General features: G+C 38.0%; 1 protein-coding gene across 2 annotated transcripts in view; it reads left to right on the top strand.

Moving 5' to 3' along the window:
• LOC131053990 (uncharacterized) overlaps positions 1-17903 on the top strand; it is a 344360-nt gene that overhangs the window by 221355 nt on the left and 105102 nt on the right. For both annotated transcript variants that reach the window (XM_057988551.2, XM_057988552.2), the window contains one exon: positions 4643-4716. In XM_057988551.2, coding sequence (XP_057844534.2) covers positions 4643-4716 — 74 coding nt within the window. The remainder of the gene's footprint in view (positions 1-4642; positions 4717-17903) is intronic.

Genomic DNA, 17903 nt, shown 5'->3' with positions numbered 1-17903 from the left:
GGAGGCTGCCTCACCTTCAACATCAGCCCAAGCTCCCATGCCCAATGTAGCTGTCCATGGTGCAAGCCAGAATACCATGCAAGGGGGCAAGAGGCAGGAGGCCCAAGTCATCCAAAGAGCAAAGGCAGACCCTGTGGCCTCAAAGGGGCCTCTAAAGTCAGCTGGTGTCCCTTTCAACATAGTTGATCAGATGAAGAAGGCCAACCTCAACATCACTATGTGGGAGGCCCTTTCAATCCCATCTCAAAGGGATTTTCTTAAAGAGGCACTGAAGGATGTAAATCAATCAAGTGAAGAGACAACAGTCAGTGAAAAGGCAGTCTCCACCAGTTTTGTGCAACCCAAGGAAGAGGAGGATTCAAGCAAGATCAGCAAGCCTCCCCCTTTCTACCTCTCCTTAATCATAGGAGATAACTTGGTTCACAACTGTATGATAGATTCAGGAGCTAGTAGCTCAGTCATGCCTAAGAAGGTAGTTCATCTTCTTGGCATAGAATACGAACCTATGACCAAAGGGGTGGTCCAATTGGATGGCACTTCTATTAGGACAGTAGGGGTGGTGAGAAATTTGAAGTTAACCTTGCATGCATGCCCCGGTTGCACTGTCTTGCAAGACGTTTCAATTATCGACCTCCCCGCCTTCTTTGCAATTTGCTTGTTGAGAGACTGCACCGCCAAGATAGGTGGGTACCTGTCTTCTGATTGGTCCCACATGCTATTTCGAACAAGGTATGGTACCAAGGTCACCATAAAGGCAGAGCCCATCACCCAAAACCACATAGAGCCTTTGTAATGTCCCTGTTAGCGACTTACCTTGGTTTAGTCCTGAGTCAACAATTCTAACTCAATGTGAGAATTATAAAATATAAATTCATCAATTCTCAAGAGATTTTATTGTAATATTTAATTTATAATAGTAAGAGTATTTTTAAAGATAGAACTTATCTTGCGGAATTTGTATCGAGGGAAGCTTCTAATTCCTTATTGCCAAGCATATTGATTATTATGTATGGTGTCTTCTTCCTCATAAAGATCACTGCATATTCCCGTCTATTCTGCGACTTCAAGTGCCGCAAATGAACTCCCTGATTATGGGCCTTTGGCCTTCCTCACTTCGAGCTCTTCCAAACTTGATTCCGGTAAAGGCTTTTTAAAGAACAATCCGATTGGATTAGAAAACAATAGATAAATTCCACCGAGGGTAAAAAAAAAAAAGAAGAGATAGAGATGCTCCTTCTGCCACCGAAATGCCTAAGGCAACTACTCTTGGAAGAGCGAATCCAAAATGGATAAGAGAATCAAAGATAGACTGATTTGATGATTGATAGACTGTGAACGAACTTTATCTTATATCTTTGTGCAATGGGAGGGGATACATTTTGAGAGACATGTCTCTTCTCTCCATAATTGGTCCGCACCTCTTCATAACTACATTGATCATACTAATGATTATTTTATCACCTCTTTAATCGCTGCCACATCTTCACTTATAAATATTGCTCATTAGACAACTAACAACCCAATTAGGATAATCACTGGTTTATGTTATTGTGACTTTATCGACTCCCTTAAATAATTCTCCAACGATGTCCTATAAAATCATAGCTCTCCTTGTATTAATCGTTCTTGTTCTCTTTTGACCAGTTAATGAATATTGATTAATTTGCTTATGTAGATTCACTGCCTCTATTAATTGATGCTTTATCTAAAACATATCCAATCAGTGTTGGCTGATTTATCAATCTTAATTGCTTTTGCAAGTGCTTCATCGTATGGCTTTATAAATGGGTATAGTATTCCATTGCATATTAATATTCTCAATCTCGTTATCGATTCCTGATTGTGATCACTCCCTTATGAAGGCAATGGCTATCCGATATTGTCCTCTCTAATTGATATATGTAAGTTTATGTCGTTTATCCATAGCATGGTGATACGTAAGCTTCGATTGGAGAGTAAATGCTTCATGGATATCCACATAAGTTACCTTTGTTCAGACTGCCACCTCTTGTACTGAGGTTAATGTCTTCATTAATTATATTGTCATCGTATCCAATTGTATTGATCTCCCATATAGAATGCCTTCCAAAGAAGGAACTTGGAGTGTTACACATGTCTGTATGCTTCCTTTGGATCACAATGATAGAATTGCCTTGATCGATACTTTCATTTACAGTGCTTATAATCGTTCTTCTTAGATATTTGGGTGTACTGAGTTGATGCCGCATATGATATTGCTGTCCATATTATTGAGTATCACTTACGTAGGATTTTATTACCCTTAATGGTTTGTCCCAATTACTATCCGAACTTCGGTGCTTTCCATACGAAACTTTATGAGTGCCATGGGATCTCTTGTCTTCACCGACCACGTAGCAAGGAAACCCGTAATTGAATTGTGGTAGCCGTATCTTACAAAGGATTTCCGTAATATCTTATTTCCTTACTACTATATAAATAGGTTGCTTCATCCACGGTATCACTCGGTTGTTCAATATTCAGTGGTAAGCAAACTCTATTATTGTTTATTTCTATAAACAATAAGTGATCAATATATGTAGTGTTATGATATTTATATTCTTGGATTTTTGTTTTTTATATAAGGGATTGACATACAATGCGATTGCCGGGTGCAATACGCCCCTTGTGATATAGTCCAGGTTTAGCGTTGATTTATAAGGTATTGATATATTATAAGAAATTCGTATTATATATTAATATTGGTTCTATTTATGGTATCGTATTAATACGATATTATTCCAAATAATAGTTATAATGTATTTTTACAATTTATGTTATATTTTATATTTATTAAATAGCACGTTATATGGTAAGTGTAATATATTCAATATATCTATTTTATGTTTTAATAGTATTTTATGGTAAAACTTCTTTAATAGTTAATATAATATTAATAATTGAATTATGAATGTTACATTAAAATAAAACAATAATAATAAATAATAATCATAACAAATAATAAACATTAATAATCATATATTAGAGGAAAATCGTGAAGTCTCATAAATGAGACGATTTTCCAATATTATTAAATGTTAATTAATAAATGTTTTAATTATCGTATTTATTTAATCCAATGTCCAAAGAGGGGTTATGACAGCCTTACACCCCCAACCCTATAAACATGAATTGCACTTTGCATGAAGAAGGGGAGGAGTGTGTTGTCCGTGAGCCGGCTACTCTTTTGCAGGAAGTCCTTGATTGCTTGCTGGACGAATGGGCCAATGCTTTTCAGTTTGATCCATTAGCTGAGACTGAAGACACTGGGCTTGGCACCTATTGTATCCATGAAGAGGATAGTCCTATCCCTAACCTCATCAAGACACAAGGAGATTTAGAGGGGTTATGGAACATGTTTTTTGATGGTTCAAGAAACAAGAATGGTGCAGGTGCCGGGGTAATGCTTATTTCTCCTGAGCAGGAGAAATATTTCTTCTCTTTTAGGCTTCAATTTCTCTAAGCTTGCTTTATTCATGTTGCACGCACTTGTTTAGTTCACCTTTGACACTTAAACGTTGAACTCTTCTACTAGACACCTATTTTACTTAAAAGGCACTCCTAGCAAGGCGCACCATTATATAATCCATGTCACTTAGATATTTTTCAACAAGACTGTAAGTGCCCCCTACTTCACTTAAAGGCAGTCCTAACCTGCCAAGTGCACCATTATATAATCCTTGTCACTCAAATATTTTCAACATGACTTTAAGTGCCCCTATATGTGGTCTTTGTTGGATGCATTTCTCATATGTAGATCAAACCCTTATTATGTCATATCATCCAATTTAAGGCTTTGTCAAGCCCTTAGGTGCCTCTTTGGGCTGTCTTTGTCTCTCAACATCCATGTTTTCACTGTTGAAATGCCTATTTATACCACTCTTGTCTCTAAAGCACCAGTATACGTGAGTAGTGCACTCTATGATCATCTCTATCACTAACAAGCAATCTAAATCAAATTTGGGCCTCTATTATAGGTATATCTAAAACCTAAAAAACCTTCGAACTGCTCTAGGTGTGCCTTCATGCTGGCTTGGCACTTAACTTATGCCATGACTAATATAAGTACAACAATCATGCCTTATTTGCTTGCATGAACCCTTAGTCCAGCTTCTTTCCTCTTATATTGTCCTCCAATGCATATTGTTCCTATACATGACCTAATCAATAGACAAAACAACTTTGATGATCAACCTTACTTATGGATGGGACATGCAACAAACATGACAAGTACTAAAACAAAACCTTCATTTTTCATATCCACTGCCTTGATAGATGTCCTCAACAATGTATAAGAAAATAGTGTTCAAAAGATGAGTTTTGTAGGGTCTGCAAGAGTAAGGCATAGGGCTATGCACTAACTCATTGATTCTAATTATGTTTACATGACTTATTTTACAATGTATGAAAGTTGAATCTTGATGTAAAATTATCAAGATTATTTGAAGAACGATCCATGAGCATAGTTGTTCTTTTAATTATTTGGGGTGACACAATCGACATCAACAAAACCTTAGCTTTATTGCTCATAATAAGTAATATTTTTAGCAGGTTTAACTGTAGATAATTTTAATATTTTTAATAGAAACCACTGATTTCATAGTATAATATTTATCTTCTGCAGGGTCACACAGATGGTCACATGGCACTACTTCATATTATGACACAGACACTCATTGTTGGTGATCATTGTGTAGGGTAAGAACACTTTAAATCTAAACGTCTTTACCTCATGGTGTCTTAAAGTCTCAAATTAAAGGTAGATGTTTCTTATTTAAGATGTATATTTCAATGTAATAATCTTAGCAATATTCATGTGCTTAGTGATTGAGCTGCAGATTCCATGAATTTAATCTTCACGTAGAGAGTGTGCTCACTTGTGCACTGCAATAGTTTTTGGGATTTTAATAAGATCTTGGATAAAACAAAAAAAATTACAATGCCAAAAAACCATATTAAGAAGTTGAATAAGAGATATGCACCTTAAAAGATAAATTTATTTAGCATGACATTTGTTCTTAGAAGATTTAGTCTCTATGTATTGGAGATGCAATGCATTCAAGATACAATTTTCGGCATGTTGGGACATGGGTTTACTATACTGCTTTTGTTATGTTTTATCAATTTGGTTGTACCCAACTATCATATCTACTTGTCAGCAGCTTTCAAGTAGTTGTTAGGAGTTGGTTGTTAGTGGTTATAGATGGTTGTGCTTCTTTGGCAAGCAATCATTGGGGGGTTTAAATAGGCTTCGTGTAGTTAGGGAAATGTAGTTTGATCTTGCTATATGCTCCATAGTCAACAATTTTCTACAACTAATACTATAATTGAACAAGGAAATCACTAGGATTGATCTTCAAATTTTTGGTACAATTATGCCTATTCTCTTTCTTTCCTTTGCAATAGTTTATATTACCATCTGTAGGTAGATGTTTGGACCCAGTGCCCCTAAAGAAGTTGGTTAATTTTTTGTTACAATTTGCATTAGTTTGTGAAAATGACTATATAAATGCGATGGCCAATTGACAAACTAGTAGAGCCCAACCAAAAAATATTGGATGATTTCACAAACAATCTTGTGTATTTGTGGAAAATGTCAATAAAAGAACACATTTACAAAGAAGCTAAAAGGAAACAGGTCCAAAAGGGATCCTTAAAACGATGTGACCAATAGAAGAGTTGCCAAATAACTACCATGGGGAATAATAAAGGAGTAATATAATCCCAAAACAAAAACACCCATGACAAGAGGAAACAAAAGAAATACAAGAGAAATCAAGGAACTAATTGAGTTAGCAAGAGAAGTGACAATGAGCAGCTCAAATAGTGAGGACAAAAGACAAAGACAAATTCTTGAAAGAGAGGAAAGACATCACAAGAGGATGGAAATTACAGAGAGGATGAGGATGGAGCATGCCAATGTGGGTGTTGTCAAGAATATAAAGAAGAAAGAGAACAAAGAAAATGATGTTTTGACCTTGGGAAGGTCAAATTCATGTTGAGATAAAATTGGACAATTATTAACTAGTCTACAGAAGCACATTGAGGACTTGTTGTGACCTTTTCACACATCGCCCCATTGCAAACGGGGACCCCCTCTTTCCTATTTTCTGCATTGGTTAGTTTAGGGTTTTGGTAGCATAATGGGCAATTTTGAGTTCCCGTGCTCAAGTCTTGGATTTTTTATCATGCTTAATTGTCGTTTAGGGTTTTGAAGTTATAGGATCAAGTGCATAAAAGTTGAGATTTTAATGATCCTAGTTTTTGTTTAAGTGTAAATCTTTTGAGCATTAACGTGTTTTTGAATGTCCTTGTCCATGATTTTTAAATGCCTAGGTGTTTTAGGTCCTTTAGGGCTTGTTTTCTCGCTCCTAGGAAGTTATTCAAGTGGATTTTGCACTTTATCCCGATAGGTTTCCTTTTTTTTCGCTCAAATTTTGGTGAATTTGCCTTAAGTCCCGATGCGTTTTATTGAAAATCTAAGTGTCCCAGTGATTTTGAGTGGTTAAATTGTTAAATTCTGGATGAAACTCCATATTCCAAGGGTCAAAATGTCAAAATTCCAGACTGGAGGCGCTTTTCCCCCCACATTTCCGATGACTCGTGATTTTCCCCCACTCAAAATCCTGACTGATGGTGAATTTCCATTGGATTCCAGATGGACCTAATTTTTCCCCCACTCATTATCGAGACATGGGGCGATTTTCCACCAGGATGCTCAAAATTTGACCAAGTGTGGGATTTTTTCCTGACAACCCACGATTTTCCACCAAGACTGCGGATGACTTTAATGAGGACTAAAATGATGATTCCTAATATCTATCGATTTTCCACTAGGACTTTTATGACAAGATTTTGTGGATTTTAATGCGGATAGTGATTCCAAACCTTAGGTGAATTTCCACAAGTGATGATTTTAATGATTTTGGGTTCAGATAACTATCCAGACTTGGGTCGATTTTCCCTTGGAGGCAATTTTGTGCAAAGTTGATGAATTTTTTGTCAGGATTTTTATCCTAGCATTGGGCGATTTTCCCCAAAGGGGTATTTAATGATTTTTATCCCAATTAAAATTGATTTTCCCCTAGATGGTCATTTTTTATCTAAATTTTAAAATCTTTCAAATAAATTGACCCAAATTTAATCATTTCTACAAATGTCAATGATTATTTAAAAAATAAAAAACAATTAATAAATGATTTGCAATGAGAATTTAATAATATTCACCTTCTAAAAGCAAATCGATTTTCCCCAGGGAATTATAAGTAACGAAGTTTTATCCCACATTGCTTGTGTGATGAAAACTCAAGGCAAAAGCAAGTTTAAAAGAGGGTGTCCAGCAATATTATAATATTATAATTGCTGATAGTGATTGCTAAGTGGTGAATTGAAGACATTTTGGTGGCTAATTGTAACTTTTCCAGCTAGGCGATTTTTTGCTAAGTGTCATTTTGACACCATTTCTCAAGTTGGAGTTGCAGTTTGAAGTTATTTTCTGCCCAATCAGACCTGGGCGATATTTTTAGACAGCCATTGGAGGAAGTTTAAATTCCATTTTCAGACTTGTGTGATTTTTGGGAGGTGGTGCCATAGTTGGAAGGGGGCGATTTTGTTTTGGAGCTTATTTGACACCATTTTGGGTGTGTCTCCTTCGTCATTGGTGGCTGTCATTATTATTCCTTGCTGTGATAACTTCCAGATCTGAGTTTGACGCCATTATTGCAGCTTGTGTGACCTCCATTGTTGGCTGGTTTGAAACTTTATTGTCAAGGGGCTGTCCTAAAAAATTTACCATTTCCGGTCACCTACCTTTTTTGGCAATTTCAATTGGAGTGTATTTTTGCACCATTTATTGGCAATTTTCTGAGCTTACTATCATTCCTAGAGGTGTTGGTAAGTCTAAAAACTTGTCTTCAGACTGAAAATCCACTTCCAGCTCTACATACATGCTCAAATTTATTCATTTTTGCGTTGGGAAATTTATTTTCATCATAGATTTTGCATAACGCGCAATTGGAACATGATTTTAATGTCTGATTTATAGAGTTGCAGGTTGTCTTCAGACTTGTTGGCAGCCATTGTTGACTTGGGGAAGGTGTCCTCAGACAACTTTTTTGTGAAAACACTACTTTTCACACTTTTCCCAGTTCAATTCTCGATCCGGTATACTTCTTCGCACTCTAATTTTGATAAAATTTCTAAGTATAAGGAGGTGTCTTCAGACTTTGCTAAGTCTGAAAATTCATGATTTTAATGATTTTCATAAGGGTTTCATACCCTAATCTTGTTATATTTACTTACTATTTAGTAGGAATGTGGATAAATTTTCTGATTTCCATTCTAAAAATTGTTTAATCATTAGGAAATCAGAACTTGTTATCAGGAATGTTTTTTGAGGTTGCTAACTTGTAGCTTCATACAGGTGCAATGTCGAAGGCGGGAATTAGCATCCGAAAGGAACAACAAAGGATTGTTGAGACAGGATTCTATCTAGAGTCCAAGATGTCATCTAGATGGAAGGAGATTACAGACACGAACATGAATTTCCTGAACATGGGCTAGATGTGACAGCGGATGTTCGGATTTGGAAGCCACTTCCCCAGCTTATGTAAACAAAGAGTGGCATTTATTAGGCCGTTGGATTCCCGCAATCCATACAGTGCAGTGAGCTTATCTTGAAGTGTGCACGATGTTATGATCCTCGCTCCTGAATGATCAAGACTCCCAAGGGTGCTATCATTGCCTACCTTGCTGAGGATGTTATTGCTGAGGTGTTTGGAATTCCACGTGGAGCAGACATGAAAGATACAACCAAAGATGAATATGAAGAAAGATATAAGAAGAAGATGGATGCGTGCAAGACCGTAGTGAACAAGGAGTGGATGATCCATCCTAGGACTCATCATTCTAAGGCTCCCAAGACACTCATGCACAGGTTTCAAGGATGAATATAGTGATTTAGTATTCTTGCTTAACCGAATAATGGGGATGCCGCAGGGTGCAATATACGATGGATGGCTGTTCTATTTCATCTAGGATTGTCCGAAAGGAATGTTGATTAGTTAATCTAAAATCATAAGTGACAATCTAGATTTTCAGTTGAGGAATGTAGAGAGATCCAAATCATTCGCCATGGCTTCCTATTTGGTGTACCTTCTTGCACAATTTGTTACCTACAAAGGATTGATATGCAGAGGTGAAGTCGGGAATGGACAAAGACAATTCAAAAGTTATGAGTGCTATCCATAGATGAACATGTATCGAATTGAAAATTATAAGAGAGTGAATGATGCATTCACTATGTACATAACGCGGATGATGCAAGGTGGAATCCACAAGAGGTTGTCCAAGGAGGCAACAGAGCTGATAGAGAAATATGGATTGTGGTACATACAGTTTCCCACTTTCACATACCTAAGGATTCATGGATTTCAATCTGAACCTTGCAGAGTTCCTAGGTATCCTACTGACAAAATGATCCTGTTGGAAGTGGTGAGGCAGCTTCTGGAGTATGATTTTATCCATAAAGAAAAACATAGAATGGGGATGACATTTTCTATTTTAGTAGGGAAAACATTGGAGGTTTGCCAATTCGCCGCAGCAACCAGCACAACAATTGAAGAGCTTGCATTCTATCGATTTGCAACATACAAAAGAAGAGAAAGATTTGATCCAGATAAGAAAGTTGGAAGGATCAGGGGAGATAAGTTCATCCACAAGTTAGACATAAAGGATTATTGGGCCAACTTGATGGACGAGCAAGCAGTGAAAAGAAGAATGTGGTCTAGAATGTCAGTGGATTTCATGAGGAAGTGTGGACTTTTCCTCATTCTTGATCAGGTACTAGATGATAAGGATCATACGCATCCGCTATATGAGAATTAAATGAAGAAGGCAATTTTATTGCCTAATTGGTCAGAACTAGAAGAGACAGATTTAAATGTGTTGATGAGAGAGGTTCTTGCGTGTCTCTCGAGGATGGGTAGATAATCAGATGAACAAGTTAGTTGACATGGGTGTTACCTTCACTTATGAAAAGATGAAACAGGAGGAATCCACTTCCAAAGATGATCAAAGGACTATCAACGACATAAAATTTTATGCGGATGAGGAGAGTCAAGCTCCTAAACGAAGGAAGAACACACCAGGAGAAGTCAAGGCTAGAGGGAAGAAGATTGAGGAGGTCAAGAAGAAGAAGCAAAAGACTATCATTCCTTCACCACCCCTCAGTGTCTCATCAATCCAGGAAGTTGAAGTGCCAAAACAGAATAGAGAGGTTGAGCAATATTCCAACATAGTGATATTACCAGAGAATGTCCAAGATTTACATGCCATAGCTACATCTGCTCCACCTAATGAGGATGACGATCAGCTGGGATCTACTGTCCTTTTGGAGGTTAATTTGGGGAAGAATGTATATGATTTGACTAGGGATAATCCTGATGATGATGATGATGTTATCTCAGCATTGAGAGAGCTTGATTGAGAGATGTTTCTCAGTGATGGTATGGAGATGGCCGCTATTCCTGATTGGTTGATGAAGAGTATGGAGAAAAGTAAGAAGATGGTAGAGGCGCGGCCAATTGATGACATTGATGAATACTTAGCTAGAAGCAATAAGGAGAAACAACCTAGGAAGATTGAGATTTTGTCGCATATAGCTAGAGATGAGACAAGAATGCAAATTGTGCAGGTAGTTGTTCCTATTGGAGATGTGACAACGAACATTGCTACTCCCATGGATTTCCAAATTACTTCAGTTGCCCTTGGCCGTACTACAAAGGAGCAGGAATTTTAGGAGGTTGCTGATACCCTAAAGGCAATCAATGCGAGATTAGACTGAGAGAAGTACGAAGCAGAGAATATCAGACTTAGAGAGTACATTGCAGGGATAAGGCGTGAGAATCCCACTCTTATTTCCCCTATTGCAGTTGATCATGAACTACATACACATTATGAGGCAATGAGAGATACACTCTTAGAAGTGGAGAAATGGATTGAGGATACAAAGAGACAGGCGGATAATTTCCTTACTCATTTTGTCCAAGCTTTTCACAAGACAATAGGGCTTCTATTCAGGATATAGTATTTGGAGGGAGTTTGGGAAGAATTCCGACCCATTCAGGAGAAGACTATTCCACGCCTCAGAGCTTTGAAGAAGATTTCCATGTGCACATTGATCAAGGAGAATATTGTACACAATGGAGATAGATACAATTTCCATGGCTGGTATTGTTCATTGGCCATGAAGAAATCAACTTATGAGAGAGCACAAAAGAGTTGTCGAGAGATGGAAGGATCGATTCATGATATTTAGTTGAAGATCCTTGCCTCAATTAAGGAGTTATTGGGAGTTGATGTCAGTGAAGTCAATGGGTTACACTTAGCATAATTGAGAGACAAAATGAAATTCATGTAATTCAATCAATTGGACTCTTTGAAGAAGAGTCAGATAGATGACTTGGTCTCTTTGTTGATTCATGTTCATAATTCGCAGAAGCTCATGCCAGGTTGGGATAACACTTTGGATGCTTGCTCAGATGCATTGGATGTGATTGATTTACAGCAGGATACCTTACCCAACATTTCTATGTGTTGATGTGTTTTTTATGCACATAACAATACAGAATAAATTACCAAAGTAATTTACCCTCTTTTGAACAAAATCACCTCAGATGCTAAGGATGAGATCAACTAATGTGATTCCAAGGTTTCTACATGTCAGGTCTTGACGAGTGGGTAAGTTCAGTGGTTGATGTGAATTGCTGTGTTTCACTTTGGGGACTTACGCAAATGTTTGGATTATCCTGAATGATGTGGAATAGGTGTGCTGACAACTTAAGATTTATCAATAAGGCTCTGGATTTACTTCTTACTAAAAAAGGGGGAAAAAGAATAGGGTTCAAGAAATCTATTCTAATCCTAGGAATGTAGGAAATGGTGAATGGATTTAGTGGAATCAAACCAGGCAAGGTCTCACAATCAGGTATTGACACAAGCTTAGTGCAATCATCTAAGGAATACTTAATGATTTTCAAACTATTACCATCAAATGAAGACACCATCCAAGTTGATGCTTGTCAACGGACGCATAATAGTTGAAGTTATGCTTACTCAAACTCCAGTTGACCACACAAGGCGCACTTACCAGCAGAAAGAGGCTAGTGGTATGGATTAAGGATTCCACACAAATATACTCAACAAATCTTCCATTCAATCTAACATACATGAAAATAAATTCTAATCTAAATTCTAATCTAACTTGGAGGAATTGAGAACCATGAATGCAAATACAACACTTGAAGAGCAAAATCACCAACAATTGAACAATGATTAGGATTCAAATAGCTGCAGCATATACCAACAATTCTACAAAAACTCTCTCTTACAAATGAGAGACAAGGGGGCATATATAGAGTCTCTTACAAAATGGATGGCCCAGATTGATCTAAGATCAACGACCGAGATCATGCCAACAAAACCCTAGAATTGCCCTAATTAGGGTTACATAAAAAATGGTGCCACCAGCATATGGCCCAATAGAAAGATACCTAGTCATCATATAGAGAATCTTCTAGAAGATTCTTCCCTGCATCTCTCTCTCTCTTAACATACTCCAAGAATCTAGCCAAAACTGAATCTAACTCCTCCATGGAAATGCTAGGCAAGGTATCCTGCTGTAAATCAATCACATCCAATGAATCCGAGCAAGCATTCAAAGTGTTCTCCCATTCAGGTATGAGCTTCTGCGAATTATGAACATGAATCAACAAAGAGACCAAGTCATCTATCTGACTCTTCTGCAAAGGGTCCAACTGGCAAAAATACATAAATTTTATCTTGTCTCTTAATTCGGCTAAGTGTAAACCACTAGCATCACTAACATCAACACCCAACAATTCCTCAATCGAGGCAAAGATTTTCATCTGAATGTCCTGAATTAATCCTTCCATCTCCATACAACTCGATTGGGCATTCTCATAAGCTGATTTCTTCAAAGCTAGTGCACAATACCAGCCATGGAAATTATATATGTCTCCACTGTGCACAATGTTCTCGCTGACCAAAATGGAATTAGGAACCTTCTTCAATGCCGGGAGGCGTGGAATAGTCTTCTCTTGGATAGGCAGGAATTCTTCCCAAACTCCCTCCAAATACTGGATTCTGAATACAAGTGTTGTTGTCTTATCATATGCTTGGACAAACTGAGTAAGGAAATCATCTGCCTGCCTTCTTGTGCTTTCAATCCACTTTTCCACCTCAGAGTGTGTACCTCTCGCTACCTCGCAATGTGAATGTATTCCATGGTCAACTGCAATAGGGGAAATAAGGGTGGGATCCCCACGCCTTGTCCCTGCAATATACTCTCTGAGTCTAATATTATCTTCTTTGTACCTTTCATTCTCCGCAATCGCTGTGTCTAACTTGGCATTGATTGCTTGGAGGTTGTCACCAAGCTCCTGAAATTCCTGCCCTGCGGATGGACGACCAAGGGCAACTGAAGTGATCTGGAAATCCATGGGAGTAGTAGTTTCCACTGTCACGCCTGCTCTAGGAACAACAATCTGTGCAATCCGCATTCCTGTCTCATCTCTAGCTATGTGCGACAAAATCTCCGCTCTCTTGGGTTCTTTCTTCTTAGCACTCCTAGCTAGGTAGTCATCAATATCCTCAATAGGCTGTACTTCTATCATTTGTTTACTTTTTTCCATACTCTTCCTCAACCATTCAGGAATAGCGGTCATCTCTATACCATCATCAAGACATATTTCTTGATCAAGGTCCTTCAGTGCCGAGATAACTTCATCATTATCATCAGGATTATTCCTGGTCCAATCATATACATCATTTCCCAAACTAACTTCCAAAAGGACAGTAGGGGATCCCGGCTGGTCATCATTCTCATTAGGAGGTGCAGATGTTGCTGTGGCATGAAATTCCTGAGTATTCTCTGGTAGTATCACTGTGTTGGAACACTGCTGAGTCTCCTTATTCTGTTCTGTTACTTCAATCACTTCGATTGATGAGACACTGGGAGGGGGTGAAGGAATGATAGTCTTCTGTTTCTTCTTCACATCCTCAATCTTCTTCTCTCTAGCCTTGACTTCTCCATGCATGTTCTTCCTTCTTTTGGGAGCTTGACTCTCTTCGTCTGCATGAATCCTGACATCACTGACAGTCCTCTGATTATCCTCGGAAGTAGACTCTTCCGTCTTCATCCTCTCATAAGTGAAGGGAACACGCATGTCAACTAATCTGTTCATCTGCATATCTACCCATGTGCGGGAGAAATTCAAGACTTCTCTCATCAATATATTCAGATCAGTCTCCTCTGACTCTGACCAATTTGGCAATAGGATTGCCTTCTTCATTTCATTCTCATAATGTGGGTGTGTATGATCTCTATCATCTAATACCTGATCAGGGATGAGGAAAAGTCCACACTTCCTCATGAAATCCACTGACATTCTGGACCACATTCTTCTCTTTACTGCTTGTTCATCCATTAAGTTAGCCCAATAATCCTCTATGTCAACCTTGTGAGTGAACTTCTCTCCTCTGATCCTTCCGACCTTCTTGTCTGGATCAAATCTTTCTCTTTTCTTGTAGGTAGCGAATCTGTAGAATGCAATCTCCTCACCTGCAGTGCTGGCAGCTATGGCGGATTGGTAGACCTCTGACGTCTTCCCAACTGAAATAGGGAATGTCATTCCTGCCCTGTGCTTCTCTCTCTGGATAACATCGAACTCTAGAAGTTGTCTTACGACTTCCAACAATATCATTCTGTTAGTAGGATACCTAGGAAGTCTGTAGGGTTCAGATTGAAACCCATGAATCCTGAGGTATGTGAAAGTGGGAAACTGTATATACCACGATCCATATTTCTCTATTAACTCTGTTGCCTCCTTGGACAATCTTCTGTGGATTCCGCCCTGCAGCATCCGTGTGATGTACATAGTGAATGCATCATTCACTCTTTTATAGTCTTCAATTCTGTGCATACTCAACTGGGGGTAGCATTCATAACTCTTAAACTGTCCTTGCCCATTCCCAACTTCACCTTTGCATATTAATCCTCTGTATGAAACAAACCGTGCAAGCAGGCACACCAGGTAAGAAGTCATGGCGAATGACTTGGACCTCTCTACATTCCTCAACTGAAAATCCAGATTGTCGCTTATGATCTTAGACCAATTCACTAGTATCCCTTTAAGACAATCCTGGATGAAGTAGAACATTCATCCATGAAATATTGCTCCCAGCAGCATTCCCATCACTCTGTTGAGTAGGAATATCAAATCACTATATTCCTCCTTAAAATCTACGCACATAAGTGTCTTGGGAGCCTTGGAATGATGATTTCTAGGTTCAATCATCCATTCTTTATTAATTAAACTCTTGCATACACCCATCTTCTTCGTGTATCTGTCTGCATAATCTTCCTTGGTCACATCCTTCATGTCTGTACTGCGTGGAATTCCGAATACTTCAGCAAGGTAGGCGATGACAACACCCTTCGAACTCTTGATCATTCTTGTGAGCGGATCGTAACATCATGCACACTCCAGGATCAACTCACTGCACTGTATGGATTGTGGAAACCCAACGGCATGGAAAATGCCACTCTTCATAATATTCGCATATGCTAGAGAAGGAACCTGATCTCTGGATCCGAACATCCGATGCTACATCTGGTCGAAGTCCAGGAAATGCATGTTGGTATCAGTGATCTCCCTCCATCTGGATGAAATTTTGAACTCTGGATAAAATCCAATCTCCAACGTCTTCAGCAGCTCTTTCCTTTCCTTGTATCCTGACTTTGACATCGCACCTGTACGAAACTGGAAGTTAGTCCTAGGATAAAAATAAATACTTGTAATAAAATTCCTGACTTTCTAGAGATTTAGCTAGTTTAGAGCATGAAGTCAGGAAAATAATCCATACACGGTAAATTTTAGCAATTACGTTGTGTGACAACACTAAGGCATGGAAGCCTTCCATAAAAATTCATTTATACCTCCTTACGCTTAGAAAATATGCAAGCAAAGAATGCAAAGGAGTATACCGGATTGATGATGACTTAGGAAAGGTGTGAAAGGTTGTGTTTTCACACAATGAATGTCTGAAGACACCTTTCGCAGTCAACAATGGAGGTCAAAATTCTGAAGACAACCTGAAAATTCAGACTTTTAAAATATGTTGTAATCTTCAAAATGTGCATAAAATCAATAGAAATCAGTTTTATTGATGAAAACAATCATTTTTTGGAATGTAAGTATGGCTGGTAAAAATTAGTTTTCTGAGGACAAGTCTGAAAATCGAACACTTCAGACTTACCAGCACCTTGCAAAGTGGTTTAAATCCCTAAAAATGATGAAAAAAGGCTTAGGAAACAGCCCCAAGCAAATTCGCCAAAATTGGTTAGGTGGCTGGAAATGAAATTTCTGAGGACAACCGCCTAACAATGGAGTTTCAGACCTGCAACAGCGATAAAATGGTCTAAAAAGTGCACAGAAAAATCCACAAAATGTCTCCAAATGCTAAATATTTAAGTTAGAATTGGCTGGACAATAAAAACTTAAGTCTGAAAATTAATGGTAGCCATTAATGGAGGTCAAAATTTGAAGAAAACCCCAGATCTGAAGCGAATCAGCAGGCTGGAAATGATTACAGCCAACAAACATGCATGAAAAATCCACCAAAATGTGGCCTCCAAGCAAAATCGAAATTTTCCCAAGTCTAGCGCTAAAATGGAAATCTGAAAATTGATGCCAATGGTAGCTCGGATCTGCAATAATGGAGGATGGCAATAATCTGGAAAAATCGCCCAAGTTGGGATTGAAAACCCCAAACACAAAAATTTGCCTTCTTTAGCAAAAAAAATCGAAATTTTCAAAATTCTGAAAATTGTTGTCAATGGCAGCAATCTGCAGAAATGAAGGTCTGAACAGCAAGCAACAATCGCCCAAGGTCTCCAAACACAAATTCGCTAACTTTCACCAAAAATTGCTAAATTTGGAAAAAAATCGCCAAACTTAGCAAAATCGAAAATCTGAAACTAGTCTTTAATGGCAGCCAAGAGGAATAAATCAGCAAGCTGGAAAAAAATGGAGGAAAATAAATCCTCAATCCCACACTTCACAAAATGCCTTGCTAAAAAAATTCGCCCAACTTGAAAAAAAAATCGCTTTCATGGAGACACCTGGCAGAAATAATAATAAAATAATGCTGAAGTTCCTCTCATATACTTGCTTTCAGCTCCAACTTTCACCACACAAGCAATGTGGGATAAAAAAACACTTGTATAAATACTTGCTTGGTGAAACCCTAACTTGCTTCTAGAAGATTCAAACATTTAATAATTATTGCAAGTTATTAAATTTGCTTTGAAATTTTAAATAATCATTTAATAATTATTTAAAAGCAATCAAAATGGGGCTTTTATTTAAAATATTGCAATTTAAATCCAAAATAAAGCCTCCAGGGGAAAATCGCTATAGGTTGGGATTAAAAAAAATCCCTTCAAAAATCGCTCAAGTGTCAAAATTTGCCCCATATGGGAAATTCGAGACATGCTTGGATAAAAATCCATGCTCAAAATCATCAAAATGCACATAAATCACCCTCCAAGGGAAAATCGATAGGAGTTTGGACAAAAACCCAGACAAAATTGCACTCAATTTGCAAAAATCACCCCCCAGGGGAAATTCGATGGGTGTCTGGACAAAAATCCACACTCAAAAAATCACTTAACTTGAAAAAAAAATACCTCCCTGGTGGAAATTCGACCTCAGTCTGGACAAAAATCTGGACTCAAAAACTCTTCATAATGTTCCCAGTGAAAATCGATCCCTGTCTGGATAAAAATCCGGACAAAAATCCTA

The sequence above is a fragment of the Cryptomeria japonica genome, chromosome 2 (genome assembly GCF_030272615.1).
Source record: "Cryptomeria japonica chromosome 2, Sugi_1.0, whole genome shotgun sequence".
NCBI classification, from domain to species: Eukaryota; Viridiplantae; Streptophyta; class Pinopsida; order Cupressales; family Cupressaceae; genus Cryptomeria; species Cryptomeria japonica.
The sequence above is the reverse complement of the archived record's forward strand: the minus strand, read 5'-3'. Positions and strand labels throughout refer to the sequence as shown.